Raw genomic sequence first — 16,725 nt, 5'->3', positions numbered from 1 at the left:
GAACTGACGTAACCAGCATGAATTTCTGACAGTGTCTTAGCTAAGACTAGTATTGCTGTGATGAAACAGCCTGACCCAAAGAGTTTGATTTGCTTCTGATTCCACGTAACAATTCATCGTCAAAGGAAGTGAGGACAGGAACTCAAGTAGGGCAGGATCCTGGAGGCAGGAGCTGATGTGGAGCTCATGGAGAGGTGCTGTTTACAGGTTTATTCCTTGTGGCTTCATCAGCCTGCTTTCTTACAGAAACCAGGACCACAATGGTGCCCATGAGTGGCCCCACCCACAGTAGACTGGGCCTTCTCCCATTGATCTTATGGAGGCATTTTCATAACTGGAGTTCCTGACTCTAGCTTGTATAAGTTGACATAAAATTAGCCAGCACAGATGAGATTCCTGTACTTTGTAAATTTGGGCCATGTCATTTAGGATGGTCCTTCACAATTACTGGTTTCTCTTGTCTCATGGTGGCCTTGGTTGATTGTTTTGATTTGATTTGGTTTGGTTTGCCCTTCAACCTAAGTCGTATAGGACTTGACTTTATAATCGTAAGATCTTTGGGAAATATAGAATTAGTTGTTATCCTGAAAAACCTACAAACTACAAAGATAGTAGAGGATTTTTTGTTTTTGGCTTGAAAAAGTAATAGGAAACATTGCATGAAAAATCTTCAGTCATGTTGTTAGAGTGTACTAGTAAAATAGGGCCTTTCTGGTTTGGCATTTTTATACTTAAAAAAAAATCATCTTAATTCTCAAGGAGGATAAAGGCCATAATGGGAAATGTATCACACAGAAGTGGAAATTACACAGTCTATACCGTTATTAGGACAAATGACAGCCTACCGACTGGGGAAAATCGTCAATAACCCTGCATCTGACAGAGAACTAATATCCAAAATAGAACTCAAGAAGTTAGACAGCAACAATCCTAATAACCAGGTTAAAAACTGGGATACAGAGCTAAACAGAATTCTCAATCTCAAATAGTTGAGAAGCACCTAAAGAAATGTTCGATATCCTTAGTCATCAGAGAAATGCAAATCAAAATGACTCCAAGATTCTGCCGTACACCTATCAGAATGGCTGAGATCAAAAATTCCAGCAACAGCACATGCTGGTGAAGTTATAGAGCAAAGGGAACACTCCTCCACGGCTGGTAGGATTACAGACTTGTACAAGTACTTTGGAAGTCAATTTGGCAGTTTCTCATAAGATTAGGAGTAGCTCTACCTCAAGACACTGGGCATACACCCAAAAGATGCCCACTGTACCACAGGGACACTTGCTCAACTATGCTCACAGCCAGAACCCGGAAACAATCTAGATTTCCCTCAACTCTATACCATCAGTGTGTACCAAGAGTTTTTAAAAAAATACATGTACAACTTAACCCAGTAGCCTCTGCTTGGAGAGAAAAAAAAATGAGTTAAAGTTCAATCCTCCTGGGTTAAGTGATGTTCCTGACAAGCTAAGACACATAGTCATTTGCAAACAGGATACATAAAATGAGGAATGTGTGTGCATTATGGTGCTAGTTTATAGATGAGGAATGCGTGTGCATTATGGTGCTAGTTTATAGATGAGGGGTGGGTGTGCATTATTTCACTAGTCCATTTTAGTTGAGAACTAAAAGAAGTACCACTCCTCCGTAAAATATAGTCACTTAGTCATCCTGATAACCCACAGCATCCCAGCCTTAATTTCATCTATGAAGAAACCAAAGCACGGGGCTGGAGAGATGGCTCAGCAGTTAAGAGCACTGGTTGCTCTTCCAGAGAGGTCTTGAGTTCGATTCCCAGCAACCACATGGTGGCTCACAACCATCTGTCATGGAATCCATTGCCATCTTCTGGTGTGTCTGAAGACAGCTACAGTGTACTCACATATATAAAATAAATAAATAAATCTTAAAAAAAAAAAAAGACTTTAAAAAGAAGAAACCAAAGCACCAGGAGGGCTGACTTGGCTGTTAACTGACAAAGTTAGAAAACAAATGTAGGTGTATGGGACTTTGGTCCGCTTTGCCCTGCTTGGCTCACTCTACAGAACCCACTGTCTTTCTGAGTCATGACATTGGACACTGCCCATCTTGCCATGACTACCTTGCCATACTGCAGGTTCCTAGCACACTCAAGAGTATCACATGCATCTAAGAGATCGCTGTTCTTTATGGAAGTGGCGTAGTTGCATCGTCTCTGTCCCTTATCCTTGCAGAATTATGTGTTTTACCTGATGACAGTTGTAACCAACCCACTCATGAGATACCTGAAATCCGTCTCACAAGTTAGTAGTTAATTTAAGGCTGTCTGTAATGATTGAACTTCATTGTCTGTATGACTGGATTTAGAATCACTTAGAAGACACACCTCTACCCTTACATCTGTAAGAGTATTCCTAGAGAGGTTTAACTGAGAAAGATATGCCCACCCTAAGCGTGTGTTGCACCCCCATAGAGTTAGGGGTCCCAGATTGACTGAAAAGAAGGAAATGAGGAAGTCAGGTGAGCCAGCATTCATCTCTCTGTTCATCACTGTGTTTATAATGGGACTAGCTGCCTCACATCCTACAGCCATGCTTTAGGAGCCAAAGTAAAACCTTCCTACCCTAAGTTCCCTTGAGTCAGGCATTTCGTCACAGGAACAAGGAATATAGCTAATATGCTGTCCTGCCAATACTTGCTTATTCAGTCATCATTCTACCATTCTCCATGTGCAGACCTGGGCATCACAGTTACAGAGGTGGACACACTCCTAATCCACACACCATCACATATATATACTAGGGTGGACATTTCTGGCAATTTGCGAAAGGTTGATGTCGTGTACTCTTGTACCTTCTACAGGAGAGCTCTTTCTGTCATCATCAGGAGACATTTGACAGATTACACAATGGCTTTCCCATGCTCTATCTTGCTGTTATAGGAGGGCTTTCTGGTAGGAGACCATATGGGTGATGAGGGCATCATTGTACTGTTTCCTTGGTTATTTGACCTTGAACAATTTGCTAAAGATGAAAATTCAGTTCTCTCTCCTTCTCTTTCTTTTCCTGCCAAAAGACATTACTGTGGCCAAGCCAACTGTTTTCTGTGTATTCTAATTAACATCAAATAACACATTGGCCACACGTTTTGGTGGCTAATAGACAGTGACATCTGTCAGATTGGCGTCTGAATCCCAGTTTGTTGTTCACTCTGTGACCTTGAAAAAGTGTTCGACTCAAAATACTCATGAGGATTAAAAGAGATGGGGGCAGGGCATGTGGGAGGTTCACAGTGTACTGCTATTAGTGCTGCCTTTTCAGATGGTGTTACTGAAGTCTACTGACATAGAGCTTGGGTGAAGGAAAAAAACAAGTCCCTTCCCTGATTCTGATTCCCTCCCGTTGTTACTGTGACCCACTTTTCTCTCTTTAGTCCAGACATTTCTGCTGGCAACTACATCACAGTCCTGCCCCACAGAAAGACACTATTAGTCAGATAAAATTTGGATGAAAATCAAAACCAGTAGTGTCCTGGGTAAACAATAGACAGGGGTTTTGCACAGGTAAGGGACACAGACAGTGCACCTACTCAGGTATGGATTCACAGAATAACCGATACCTGTAGAGTAGAGCCCCACTAGTCCTCAAGACACCCTCAGGACAGGGGTTGCTGTCTTCAGTTCTCACAGCACAGGTGATGAGAAGCAGGAAGGCGCAACCTTTATCTTTGGAGTGCCAGCAGCTAGCACTGTGCTTGGCTGAGTGAATCGTCAGTGGTCAGTGCTCAACACAGCTTTTTTCCTTTGTGGGAAGACTTTGTTTTATAGCCCATGCTGACCTCAGGTACATAATACTGACTTATACTTGTAAGAGCTGGGATTATATGTGTGTCTTACTACATTCTTCAGCGGATGTTTTTAAATTAAACTACATTTTATGGCTAAGACTCAGACTATATTCCGTGCCTGGCTCCATGCAGTTTGTAACTTTCAAGCTCCCAGTTCTGCTCTTCCATCATATGTAGAACTTCTCTGGGGTGGCACACTGTCCCTCATCATTGGATCACTATAGTGCCAGGATAGGGACTACTCGGTCGGAGGGGGATTTAGGAAGGTCTGTTTGAATCTGAAGATTATGTGCATGATATTTTATGTCTTTAAATGCCTTCAGACTCCCTTAAGATTTGCACTGAAACAGCTATTAAGTTAACAGTCACCCTTATCTTTAGACAGCCCTAAAATTACCTTAATATCACCTAGAAGTCTATCAGGAAGGTTTGGGCTTTGCTCCAGAAGGTCAGGACTCCTGCAGAACTAGAACAAGCTGAGTGACTGAAGGTGATGTGTGTGCCCACTGCCAGGAGGCTCTCTGTTTGCCACTGAGGGATATTAAGAGTATGGCTTGGTGTAGAGGAATTACTTATTGCTAGAACACATGCGAGAGACCCATAAAGTTCTGCCAATAACAAGAGTGCAGCCCCGTGAATCCAGCTGCAACTAAATGAGCTTGAGCCTCTTCACCCATCCTCTCCTGTACCATGCCTGGAAGCACTGCTGGGCAGTGAGCTAAGCCTGGATGGCAGTAGGCATTCCTTAAGCTTGCTGGTTATCATTATCTCAGTGAGCTGAGGTAGGACTGCACCATCTACAACCGTGGAGGTGGACCTTCTGAGTGAATCCCCTCTCTGACACTAGATCTCTAGTGACAAGTGTTTGTATAAATTGGAGCCATAAATTGTGCCTGCTTCATAGATGGCTGTAAAGATTAAGTGAGTTCATTGATTATGAGCCATTAGGACAGGATGTGGGGCAGAACTAGTGCTCAGTAAATGTCAGCTGCTCTTGTCAGTACTCCTTTATCTGACTGGTGTGTTGCTGCCTCCATGGTGTTAACTGAGTTTATCAGAATTCTTCTGTATTGCTCTCCCTTTACTTCTAAGCATACTTTACAAAGCCACTTGGAGGCACAGTTCTTTACCCTTAGAATTTAAATTTCTACCTGGTGGGAGCTGACAGCAGTTCTGTCTACTCCCAGGACACTTTACTAGAGGAGAAGTGGGTGTCACTCTCTTTTTGTCCTTGGACTTTCTGCATGAGTGGACAGTTCCCAAGAACTGTTGTCTTTCAGGCTTGTCCAGGGCTCCCAAGACAACATTCTCCAGCCAGGGCTCTACTGTGTGCACTGGCAACACATAGAAGAAGTAAGGTGGGCCTGCAAGATAATTGATATCTTCACTGCAATGGATTTAACTTCTATGGCTGGCGTTTGTGGCATTGTTTTTTCTCAGCCTGATCTGGGCTCCCCTTTCCTTACACTTGTGCCCATTGTCTGTCCTTGGGAGGAGAGAATTGTTTTTCTTTCTTCCAACAAATCAGAAAACAGCACTGTAAATTCTAGGGGGACAAACTTGGGCTGCTACCTGTTAAACTTGGGCTAAACCCTAAACAAGCTATAGAACTTGGATGAGTTATTTAATCTTTTGGAGCCTTAGTTTCTCAGTTACATAACTTCCTCATTAAAGTACTTGGGTGGGTATTATATGCATTGATTAAAAGGGTGGCCCCTGCACTCCTGAAGCTCAGAGTAAACCCAGGAAGGTGCTGTAAAAGAAGCTAGCAGGATACTGTGATACAAAAACGAAGGGCAACTACCTCCTCAGCCAGAACTGAGTACATCCTGCTACAGTGAAGTGATCTTCTATTTGAACAGAGGAAAGCTCCGTCCTAAATGCCCAGCCCAGACATCATGTTGAAGGAACTTCAGGAAGCTGGTGTAGATAATTTGCATCATTAAGGAAGATTCTTGGAACACTGTCACTGTTTATGGCTCCTGGATAACAAAAAGAGACAGCCATAAAAGTAACTGCCTACTGCATCTTCTTGAACCCATAGTACTTTAATTTTCTGTTCCTATTGATTTCTCGTCCATTTGAACAGTTTCCAGGTCTCTTCCAGCACAAGGCAGTACCTCTCACCATGCTACACTTTGACATCCCTTTTCCCCCTTTTTAAAATTTGCTTATTTTATGTTTATTATAAGTATTTTGCCTGTGTCTGTGCATGTATACCACATGTACCTGGAACCCATGGCGAGTTGTCAGTAGTCTTTCTTGGTGTTTATCACAGCTGCAGAGTGAACTAGGACATGTTGAGTGGCTGTAAGAGTTAAATGAGTCCATTTATGTAAACTATGCCAGAACATGACACTACACACCTGACAGCAGGATGATATCCTTACTCCAAAGGCCTGCCTTGGTGTGGGAGGTAACAGGAGCCTGCAGAGGTCCTGGCCAGGGCTACTCCCTGCCTACTTTGTGGATATAATGTAGTGAGAGCCTTCTATAAAAGTAATAATAATAACTATAGCCTAAGTGTTTCATCATCAAGTTCATGCAGATACTCCGTACAGAAGGTGTGGGATTTTATAAATGCTTGATGGGTGAGAAGGCATGAACTGAAACAGCTACTATAGTTTTACAGGATATGTGAGTTTAAATTTTTTTTCCTACTAGGCAGGTGTGGGGAATATGTCTTTAGAACCAGCACTTAGGAAGCAGAGGCAGGTAGGTCTCTGAGAGTTTAAAGCCAGGCTTATATACCTAGTAAGCTCCAGGACAGCCAGTGCTATGTAGAGAGACCCATTGTCCTGCTTGAGTTACACTCTATAAGTTGCAATAGCAACACTCATTCTGTGTTTGTAAAAATGGGCATAAAACCTGAAACACTAAAGAGAGAAGCGACTTCATCAAATACAGTAACAGCAACATTCTTATTAGCAGCCTCACAAGCTATATCCTATATCCTATATACTATATCCTATATCCTATATCCTATATACTATATACTATATACTTAGTGTTGACGCTAGAGTGGATGTAGCACGGCCCCCAAAACAGAGGGACAGGGTTCTTCAATACAGAGATCCACCGAAACTGTGTTTTTTTAAGCCAGGAGTGGGGTGGGGGTGAGGAGAACATGCCTTTAATTCCTGTACTGGGAGGCTGAATCAAGGTAGATCTCTGATCTTGAGGCCAACCTGGGCTACAAAGTGTTCTAGCACAGCTAGGACTACATGGACAAACCTTATGTTAATAAAAGTTTTTAAAAAAAGAAAACAAAACAAAAATGTCTTCTTTTAAGCATTTTTTCCTTACACATACCTTCTGTGAAATGGTTCCATTGGTTACAGTAGGAAGGAAAGTTAAGACCTCCAGAAGGAGCTGTTTAGCCAGTTTTTGAAGAGATAGGGTTTGGTTGTGATCACAGAGTAACAGTCTGGGATCTAGACATGCTAAGAATGGGGGATTTCTCAATAGACACATGCATGGTGTGAAGGCAGAACGAACAAGCTGGCTCTTCAAGGGCAGAAAGAGCCAGAAAAGAACCAGTAAAGATTCTTGGCAAGTTTTTCAGGTCTGACCTTGACCAGGAGGCAGTGTAGGAAGTAGAACGAGATGGCCCTGTAAGACAGATCAGCATGCCACATCTGCCTGACACTTAGTGGCCTTGCCTCTGAACTGGGTCCCGTAAGACATAGGTCAGCATGCCACATCCTCTTGGCCCTAGTGGCCTTGCCAATGAACTGGATTCAGGAACAGTAGCTATGCTGTCATTACCAGGGTGTCCCCCAACAACACCACAAGCCTGTGGGCTGGTAAAGAGAGAAGAACCACTCTAGGGATAATTTCAGCCAACAGTGTCTGCTTTATTGCACGTGAACAACCAGTGAGTCATATAGTGGAAGTCTGTGACTGATTAGTTAGTACAGGACCTGGGATTGGACAGTGAGTGGTCACACCATCAGGGTCTCTGTGGAAGAAGCACATAAAAGGAGATGTGGAGAGAGCCAGCTGCCAGCTTCTCGTGCTACTTTAGTGTTCTGACTTCAATAGCATAGTATGCCATGCTTCTTAGAAGAGCAGTGTGCCAAGTAAGGCATGACCACCAGGTTATGCCTGTATTTCCTCCTCACACTCAATTCATGGAGTTCTTGGAATTTAAGGGATCATAAGAAAAAGTTTTGTCTTGTTCAACCCAAGATACCCTTCAAAAGCCAGTGGTTTTCCTATGCTGGAATTGTGTTGGTAGTTCTCTCTGGGGCAGGTGTTTGGCATGCACCGTATGTCTTGCCAGGGGTTTATTGCAGTCATTGAGCACATGTTGAGTACTCGCGCTCCCCTAGAGACAGTAGGCACCTAGTACTGGGTGGAGCTTCTGAAGTGACCGACAGTCTCAGCATCTCTGCTTCCAAGCACTGGCTGAGGAAGTACTACGAGGTTTATTTTATTTTTTACCTCAGCCTGGTGGGGTCAGGCTTATTTCCTAAGTAATTAATAATATCCTCATCTTGTTTATGATGTAGAGCAGTTCAGCAGAATGATTGGAATTGCAATCTCCTTTCTGAGCAAGTTCAGCAGCTGTGTTCTGCTGACAGAGAATAGGTCTGTGCCAGTAACTCTGCAGCTCCGTCCCAAACAGCACCATGGTGCATACCGAGCCGCTGCAGGACCCATGAGTGAGCTTGTTTGTTTTCTGGAGGCAGAGACTGATGGAGTTGACAGTGCAATTCTGCATGCAAGTTGATGTTCATCTACCCAAGTGGCATGTCAGGCAGGAATGGAATGTACCCAGGGGTTCCTTAGTTGAAACATTTCTTGTATCAGAAACTTGAATGTGTTTGCCTTTAGATGAGTATAGTATCAGTTGAAAAGCGGTTTTTAAGAACAATATATCAGTGGTAGAGTGCTTACCTAGGAAGCGCAAGGCCCTGGGTTCAGTCCCCAGCTCCGAAAAAAAGAACCAAAAAAAAAGAACAATATATACAAATTGAACCAATGCTTATTGAAAAATAAAAATCATGCTCCTCAGAGAAATCCTGTTAAAATCAAAATAATGGCAGAGGGTATAAAATGGTGACAACCAGGTGCAGTTTCTCCTGTGTAGTATCTCGGCTTTTCCTGAGTGACTTTCTATTATTTTTAACAAAAGGCAACTCTGTAAAAGGCCACGCCGGGGTATTTAGGAGCGCCAAGCTGTAAACTCTTCAGTTCTGACAGGTGTGCAGCAGGGTCTGAAGCAGCACTCCTAAATGAAGTTCCTCCTGAGAAGCCCCTCAGGAGCCCTTGTCCCCACTCATCGTCCAGGGCCTCAGTGGAAAGCTTAGTTTTGAATCTTGGCCGTATCTGGAGTCTCCAGCCTCAGCCATGCCTTTAACTCAGATGCTCATTCTTGGTCATCTGCGTTACTCTCCACATCCACCATCCACCCGAGTGAAGCTCTGAATGGCCACTGCTCTGAGTATCTTCCTTCAGCAGCATGCTGGGACTCCAGAGTGCTTCTCTGTTCAGGAGTCAGGCCACCCGCCCCTCTTTGTGCTTCAGGCTTTTTGCACCTGCTGCTCTCCCCCCCCCCCCCCCCCCCGCCTCCCCTCTCAGCTGGTCTGTTGACACTCGGGTTTGCTAGGATCTTCACTGCAAGGTGTGGCTCACTTCATCTGAGTCCTTGGTACACACCCCAAAACTCAGATACTCTTGAACAGCCAGTGTGCTCTTATGTAAGCAGCCGGGAACAGCACTGCTTTTCACATGCACTTAAAGACAATAGGGAAGAGGCTTTAGTAACCATCAAGTGAGTGAGAAACTATTTCTCACTCTAAAGTGTCTTTTTTATCAAGCTGAATTAGGAATTTTGGTGAAAATCAGATACACGACTGCTCCCATAGGTCTGCCACTATTTCTTTCCGTGCTGGCCTGCACAGTGCAGTAGAAGATTGGAGGCTCTGATCCATCAGCCACTGCCTTACTGAGTACACTAGAGGTGGGACTTAACATCTCTCTCTCTCACATCACCTAGTAAGGAAAACTAAAAGCATTTCTTAGGATGTACTAGAAGTATATGTGAACTTCTTGGGATGTAGTACTTAGATTGAGTGCCTGCTATATACTAAGCACGTAGCACACCATTGGTTGAAAGGAAGACAGGAGACAAATAGTGATGAGAGCCATAGAGAGCAGCGGGTGTGAGGGAAGGCTGTCTCGTGAAGGACTGGGGTTGGTGGGGACAGTATAAACACACTTTCCTTCCCAAACTGTCCCACCACTATGCAGCTGGGCCAACTTGTTTAGTTTTGCTCTAATTTTAATCTGTACGAAGATTGTCGTCTTTCATCAGTATACCTATAATTTAGTCTAAATGTCAAGTGTTCTTGAAATTTTGTAACTTAAAGAAACAGCTAGAATTACCATTATTACTATAGTAATTTCTGTGCTTCTGCTAAAGCTCTTTGGACTTGAGTGCGACATTCCCCAGGCCCAGCCCTAAACCTTTTCTGTTGTCCCTCTACTCAGCACTGGGCATATCACCCTTTCTTGGTTACACCTATTGCAGCTCAGCCTGGGGTAGAATATGTGCAGTATAGGGAAGATGGGCCCTGTCCCTTGAGCTTTGTGTTGATGTGGCAGGCTGACCATTCTGTAGGATAAACACCCAAGTATTATTGCTAATGGAGTAAACTGTGTAAAGCCCTTATATGCAGTTGTCCAGCAGATATTTAAACCAATGAAAACTTAGCAATGAGAAGAGGGTGATGTTGGTTGACTTACCTGTGTGCAGCTAATACTGAATTCACTGGTTCTTTAAGATTTTACATCTATTGCTGGGTGTTTCTGGTGTTAAGAAGCACCTTGGAATACCAGATTTGGAATGAAAAAATTATTGTGTTACCTTTCTGCCATGTTTAATGTTTCTTAAACATGTCAAATGTTTCTTAAACTTTCAAAACCAGATTTCTCTACTGAAGAGTCCTAAACATTGGTTTAAAATATTGTTTTAAAGAAATCCTGAAACCTCTTATTATACCTAATCAATTTAAGCTTGGGAAGTTCTTCCATGTGTCTGGCCCAAATCTTACATGGTTTGAATACAGTATTTTTTTCCCCATTGGTACATATGGAAAACAGCTGCCCACCCTTGCCAATGACAATGTTTATGTGCTTTCAGACAGCGGTAAGGTCATGCCCACTCTTGTTCCTCTGAACTGTGATTGATGCCTTTATCCCATCTTAAAAGTTTCCTTTTCCCACCCCTTTAATCATCCCTTGATTCCCCTGAGCATTCTACAGCCTTCCTTAAAGCCAGATTCCGAACAACATAATATTCAAAGGCTCACCAATAGACAAAGTCCCCTCCTTCCTTTCCAGCCTTCACAGGCTGTCGTGTGCCACAATCATTCATAGAGGAAATGGTAACACTGTCAACCTCCAGAATGATAGATGTAGGATCCACAGCAGATGGGGCCCAGGTTGTAGGCAGTCAGCAAGCCAAACTCAGATCTGTATAAGAAACACTCACAGGTTCGCGCCTCCTGCCTCCCCTCCCAGCCTGGGCTCAGCTGATGATCCTGCAGCACCATCACTTCCTCCTAGCTGCAACTCTCAGGACTGTCCCCAGTTGTCAATCAAAGGTGGATGCAGTGACTGTGAACTCCCCCTGCCCTCCCCCTGCTCCCATACTTCAGCTGGCACTGAGGGCATCCATCGTTCTCTGTGTCTGATCTTTGCGAGGGAAGGTTTCTTCACAATGCCGAGCACACACAAGGAACAGTTTGTTTTCCAGGGCCTGCTGCTTAGGGGAGATGTAGTGTGTGTTGAAATATCTTGCTCAGTGCCATCCCTGATGCTTAGATCTCAGAGCGGTTTACAGAATATTCTCACTGTTCCCTCCGAGTCCTTTAAAAGTGAAGTTCCTGAATGGCAGTTGGGTCTTTTTTTAGGTCATGATTATCATATGAAGCAGCCATTCAGGTTTGACCAGAAAGTTCCACAGATTTCTCTTGCAGAAATAGCTGAGCTCAGACACTCTTGACAATTCTTTCTTTAGTTATGTCTGCAAGAAGCATGGGACCTAGGCAAATACAGGCAGGGGGGCCAGAATGATTGGGTACTGAACCCCTTAAGTTACTTTCTAGATGTTTGTAGGGTCTGTTTTAAATGTGTGACTGAGTATTTACTAGTACATGATATAAATCCTTACTGCACGTTTGCTCTCATCAGATATTAGGGCTCATTACACAATGCCTAGACAGTGATAATTATTCCTATACTTTGAGGCTAAGTAATTTTTATATTGCAACCAGTATTGACAAATGCCTAGGATGTCAGTGAGGTAACTGTTGCAGAGGTCATCCTGTATTAATGAATGAAAATACAAGTCAGTGGTTTTCATGGTAAGATATGGGCTTAGAAGTACCAGTTGCGTGCCTGACAATGTCCAACTATTCTCGGTTCCATTCTGGTTGACCTCCAGCATGCCTGTGTACAGTTAAGAAACATCGAGTGGGATAACTACTTCTTTTTCCTCTTTACTGAAGTCAGAATTCTAATGGGGTCTGTCAAGACTGTCTACTAGCTTGTATGTGAGGGCAGAAACTAGAGGCCTGATGTTTTATTGCAGTGAGGTTGAATGTCTGTTTTCTTCCCTGCCAATATTGTGTCCCTCTGTCACTGAGCAGGTGTTCTGAGTGCATGCTGCACCGAAGCATTGAGTGGAGATGCTGTGTATGTAACATGTTGCCCTTTTACAGTCCAACAGGCAGCCTGCTAAGTTAAACCTCCTCACCTGCCAGGTGAAACCGAATGCTGAGGACAAGAAGTCTTTTGACCTGATATCACGTGAGTCCTGTTTTTAAAACCAGTTGGTCACTGTGGTTCTGACATCTACAGGTCTAGGTATTTAAGAACCAAAAGTTTTCAGTGGGGCTCCTCAGATTTAACTCCAGCTTGTTTAGGGAGACTCCTGAGAATCCATCTGTTTGCATGCTTCCTTGTTTGAGGCAGAATCTTACTTTGTCCCCTAAATTAACCTTGAACTCAAGCAACCCTGCATCAGTTTCTCATATCACTAGATCTATGGGTTTGCACCATTTCCAGTCTCTGAGTTTGCATTGTGATAGCTTAGCTGTGTCTGTGATGTATTTAGAATGTAAGTAAACAGATGGGTCTGCTGCACAACTTTCAGAAGGACAGGTGGATGTCATGAGTTGAAGGTGAGCCTGTACTGTGCACCAAGCTCCAAGTCAGCCAGGAATGCATAGTGGACCCAAACTCAGAAAACAGTAAGACTCTAGGCTCAGGCATTGAACTGTTTCTAATAGCCCCTCAGACATGTTTTCTAATTGTGTTGCCATGTCACTTACTGATCTGTAAAGATACAAGTTTCAATGTGAAACTCAGACACTTTGAAGTTGTAGTTCGCACCTGTTGGTTAAGAAGCACTGGTGTAGGTGCAGGAATGCAGGTACACCACTGTTGCAACATGTCTGCTTTGTCCATTACATCCTTGCAAAATCAAGCTCTTGAAGGGAAAATCAACCCCCTTGCTTCAAACTGTTGTTTTGAACCTCGTTGAACTATTGTCGCCACACCCCTCACACTGTCACTGTGTGGCACTTTGCTTTTCTCCTTGGTGAGGGAGTAAGACCAGCCACCAGCTCTCTGCCTGTATCCCATGTTCTGTATGTTCAGCAGACAGTGGGAGGTACTGTGTTGCTAGCCTGCACTTACTGACTCACTCTGCAGGCAAGGGGACTCCTTCTGCACAACAGTAAGAGGGATATAGCTTTGTAGAAAGCACTTTGGCACATGTTAAGTTCCATGCCCAGACCTCAAACACCAAACAGATAGGATAGAGCAGAGCCACTCTGTATTCTCCTAAAGTATAACAATGTGAACTCAAAGCCCAGCATGGCAAACTGGGAGCCATGACCTGTACAGAAGCACAGGCTGTATACAGTCCTGACCCTGAGATTTTTATGCGGGTCCTAGGACAGACTCATTTGGGAGGGTCCTCAGATGCAGGCAGAGTCTCCTGCAGCACCTCTGCACAATTCAGAGACCCTAGAATTTCCATGATTACTCAGATCATTGATGGCACTTACTTTATGATTCGGCTATTAATAGGCATCACTTATATTGAGTTTTTAAATCTGCCAGATGCATTTTGTGCAGTATTGTTAATTCTTAGAAAAAGTCATCACTTTCCCATTTTACAGAAGAAAAAGGCTGGGTGAGTTGGGCCAGCTCAGCCAGCAGTAAGGTGGGTATTACTGCACTTGTATGTTTGTTTCCTAAAGTACACTGTGCTCTCTAAGGGTGCTGAGTGGCAGTGCCTGCCTGGAGCAGTGACATGTTCTGTGTCATGCCAGCTAAATATGTTGAAGCACTTGTACAGTCCTGGGTTTTTAAGATGAACTTCCCTCATGAACATCCTGTCCACTGGTATCAATGTCATGCCTCTTTGGAAGGCACAAGTTAAACCTGCCTTCCCTGGAGCCTGATTCAGCTGGAGAGCAGCCCATTCGGGCCGAGAGGGCTGCTTCCCTGCTGCAGTTGGAATCCTAGAAGGAATAGCAAACCTCTCTGAATAGCAAGTACTGACTTGTGCCAGTTCGCCACTGAAACTCCTCTGGGTTAGATAGGACCTCTTTTTTCTCAATCTGTCTTTCAAAGAGAAGTATCATCCACGTGTGATGGTTCATGCCTACAGTCACGCCAGTGAGGCTAAGTCAAGAGTATTATACACAGCCAAACTGTCCCAAGCAAACAAACAAAAATGCCTACCATCTGCATGGTATTTGTGACCTTATTTTAGTCCTTTGTACCTAAGGAAAATAATACTAACAAAGTGAATAGTTAAGCTGCTGAGACATAATGGAGTTTGTGTTTTTGCAGAGACGTTAAAACTGCACTATTCATGCTCACAGATTTCCTCCTTTCTGAGATGTTGTGTTTTTGTGTTTTAGATAATCGAACATATCACTTTCAGGCAGAAGACGAGCAGGACTATGTAGCGTAAGTACTTTTAAAATGACGGTGCAGTGGTTTGAAATTAAAGCATTATTAACTACCTTAGTGGCTTGTCACATTTCTTTCCTGTCTCTGGGCCTTCACACTTGGCTCTTCTCTCCATCAGTCCTGCCCGCCTGGGATATTCAGCTCCAGCCTCAGTACTACTAGGATTGCTGCCCCCTTGTCTCTGCCTGTAGCTTCTTCACACGGCTCTGTGTTCCTCTGGTCTGTATCCATGCACAGCCAGTTAGGGATGCTAGGAATAATCACTGAGCCCTGTTCATCTTAAGATTGTGCTTCCCCTGTATTTAGGTGTCTTGCTTGGTGTTTGGTCACATTTTTAAGTCATTTGGGATGTTCACGGGTACTGCCTAGATGCTTAGCTGTTCTTATGAGAGAAGCAGAAGAGGCTAGCTCTAAGGGAGACACTGGCTGGACAAGCACGGCGCAGTCAGAGGGAATCATGTGAGTGGGAAGAGCTAGGTTGGGTATCACACACCACAGGGAATGCAGCCTGAAGTCAGCTTCATTCCTTTCTTCCTCCGGTGGCCTGGAGTTCAAACGGTAGTGTATTGCATTCTTGGCTGTTTTCATCGGTGAGGAAGCACCCACTTAAGCCATTTTGAAGTGCTTACATTTTTATTTCTCACAAGTAATTTAGACCAAGTTTAATGAACTACCAAAATTCATTGTCCATCAGTAATTCCTTAATGCCATAGAGCCCCAGAACTCTGTTCAGAGCCGTTTGCTTCACTCACTCACTCACTCCTCCCACTCCTATTTGTCTGAGTACTGTACTCTGCCTGATCTCAGACTCTGAAAGAGAACAAGTAAGTCGAGGTGGGAGAGAGAGCAGAGGAGCTAAGAAAGCCCAGCGAGCTGCCAAGAGTTACAGGAAGCAGTGAGAACCAGACAGACAGACCACATGACATGGTGTTGGCTCTCAGCTCAGGGACCAAGAAGAGACCCACGTGCCGGGGACAGACTTGGATTCCTAGGGAACCGCCCAGAGATGGCTTTCTACAGAAAGGTAAACCTGGCCCGAGCTGAAGAAGTGAGTGACGTGCTCTCTGCCTGGCCGGTGGAGGAGACTATGGCTTGATACCGCAGCCTTGAGCTGGTGACTGCAGTAACTGGGAACAAGAAAGGAAGGTGCCAGGATATTAGCCCCGACCCCACTCCCGATTTAGAGTAATTCTAAATTCTTCTTGACATCACATTATGCCGAGGGTACCTTGTGTCCTGTTAATGCTCATCCTGAGCGAGCGAGCACACAGAGGTTCAGTGCTGGTGTCACAGTCTTAGGAAAACTACTTTGCGTTTCAACTACCTTGAAATACCACTTCCATCTTCCTATTTCTCCTTCCCTGGTCCTCAAAGCGGTAAGTAGGAAACAAATGAGGAATGTGGGTGAAGCTAGGAAACCACTTGGTCTCTTTCTCTTCTGTCTCAAGCACAAGCCTTCCATATCTTAGAACACACAGATGGTTCATCCATGTCTGTGAGGTGCAGGTTTCCTGCCTGTGGAGCACGGCATTCAAGGTACGAGGCTCCCGTGGGCATCGGCTGATGTGATTGGCCGTTCATGCTTTGAATCTCCTTGCACGCTGGTAGGGAAGAGGAGCTCTATTTCTGCTCTTTGTCACCTCCAGCTTTACATGACTACAGTGACTTTCCTTCCCCTGTCAGACTGTCCTGTGAAGTGAAAGAGATTTCTCCTGACCAAGGAAGGGGCAGGTATCAGCAGTTGCAGTGTGAAGTCTGGAGACTGGATCTGTTTCTTCAGACAGATGATCTGGCCTCAGCTTCAGGCAGAGGCAGCAGTAGTTAAGGATTATATATCTCACAAAACGTCGAGTGAAAATAGAACGTATAACTAACTGTGCTGGCACATAGCAGTGT

At 44.2% G+C, this 16,725-nt stretch overlaps 1 protein-coding gene across 17 annotated transcripts in view; it reads left to right on the top strand.

Moving 5' to 3' along the window:
* Positions 1-16,725, top strand: part of Asap1 (ArfGAP with SH3 domain, ankyrin repeat and PH domain 1) — a 299,561-nt gene that overhangs the window by 235,802 nt on the left and 47,034 nt on the right. For all 17 annotated transcript variants that reach the window (XR_015624060.1, XR_015624059.1, XR_015624061.1 and 14 more), the window contains 2 exon segments: positions 12,561-12,648; positions 14,778-14,826. Coding sequence is in view for 14 of the 17 variants with exons in the window: in XM_087557335.1 (XP_087413461.1) it covers positions 12,561-12,648; positions 14,778-14,826 (137 nt within the window). In the remaining 3 variants the exon portion in view is untranslated.

Source organism: Rattus norvegicus, chromosome 7 (genome assembly GCF_021556685.1).
Source record: "Rattus norvegicus strain SHRSP/BbbUtx chromosome 7, alternate assembly SHRSP_T2T, whole genome shotgun sequence".
Taxonomy (NCBI): domain Eukaryota; kingdom Metazoa; phylum Chordata; class Mammalia; order Rodentia; family Muridae; genus Rattus; species Rattus norvegicus.
Note: the sequence above shows the minus strand (reverse complement) of the source record. Positions and strands in the feature narration are given on the sequence as shown.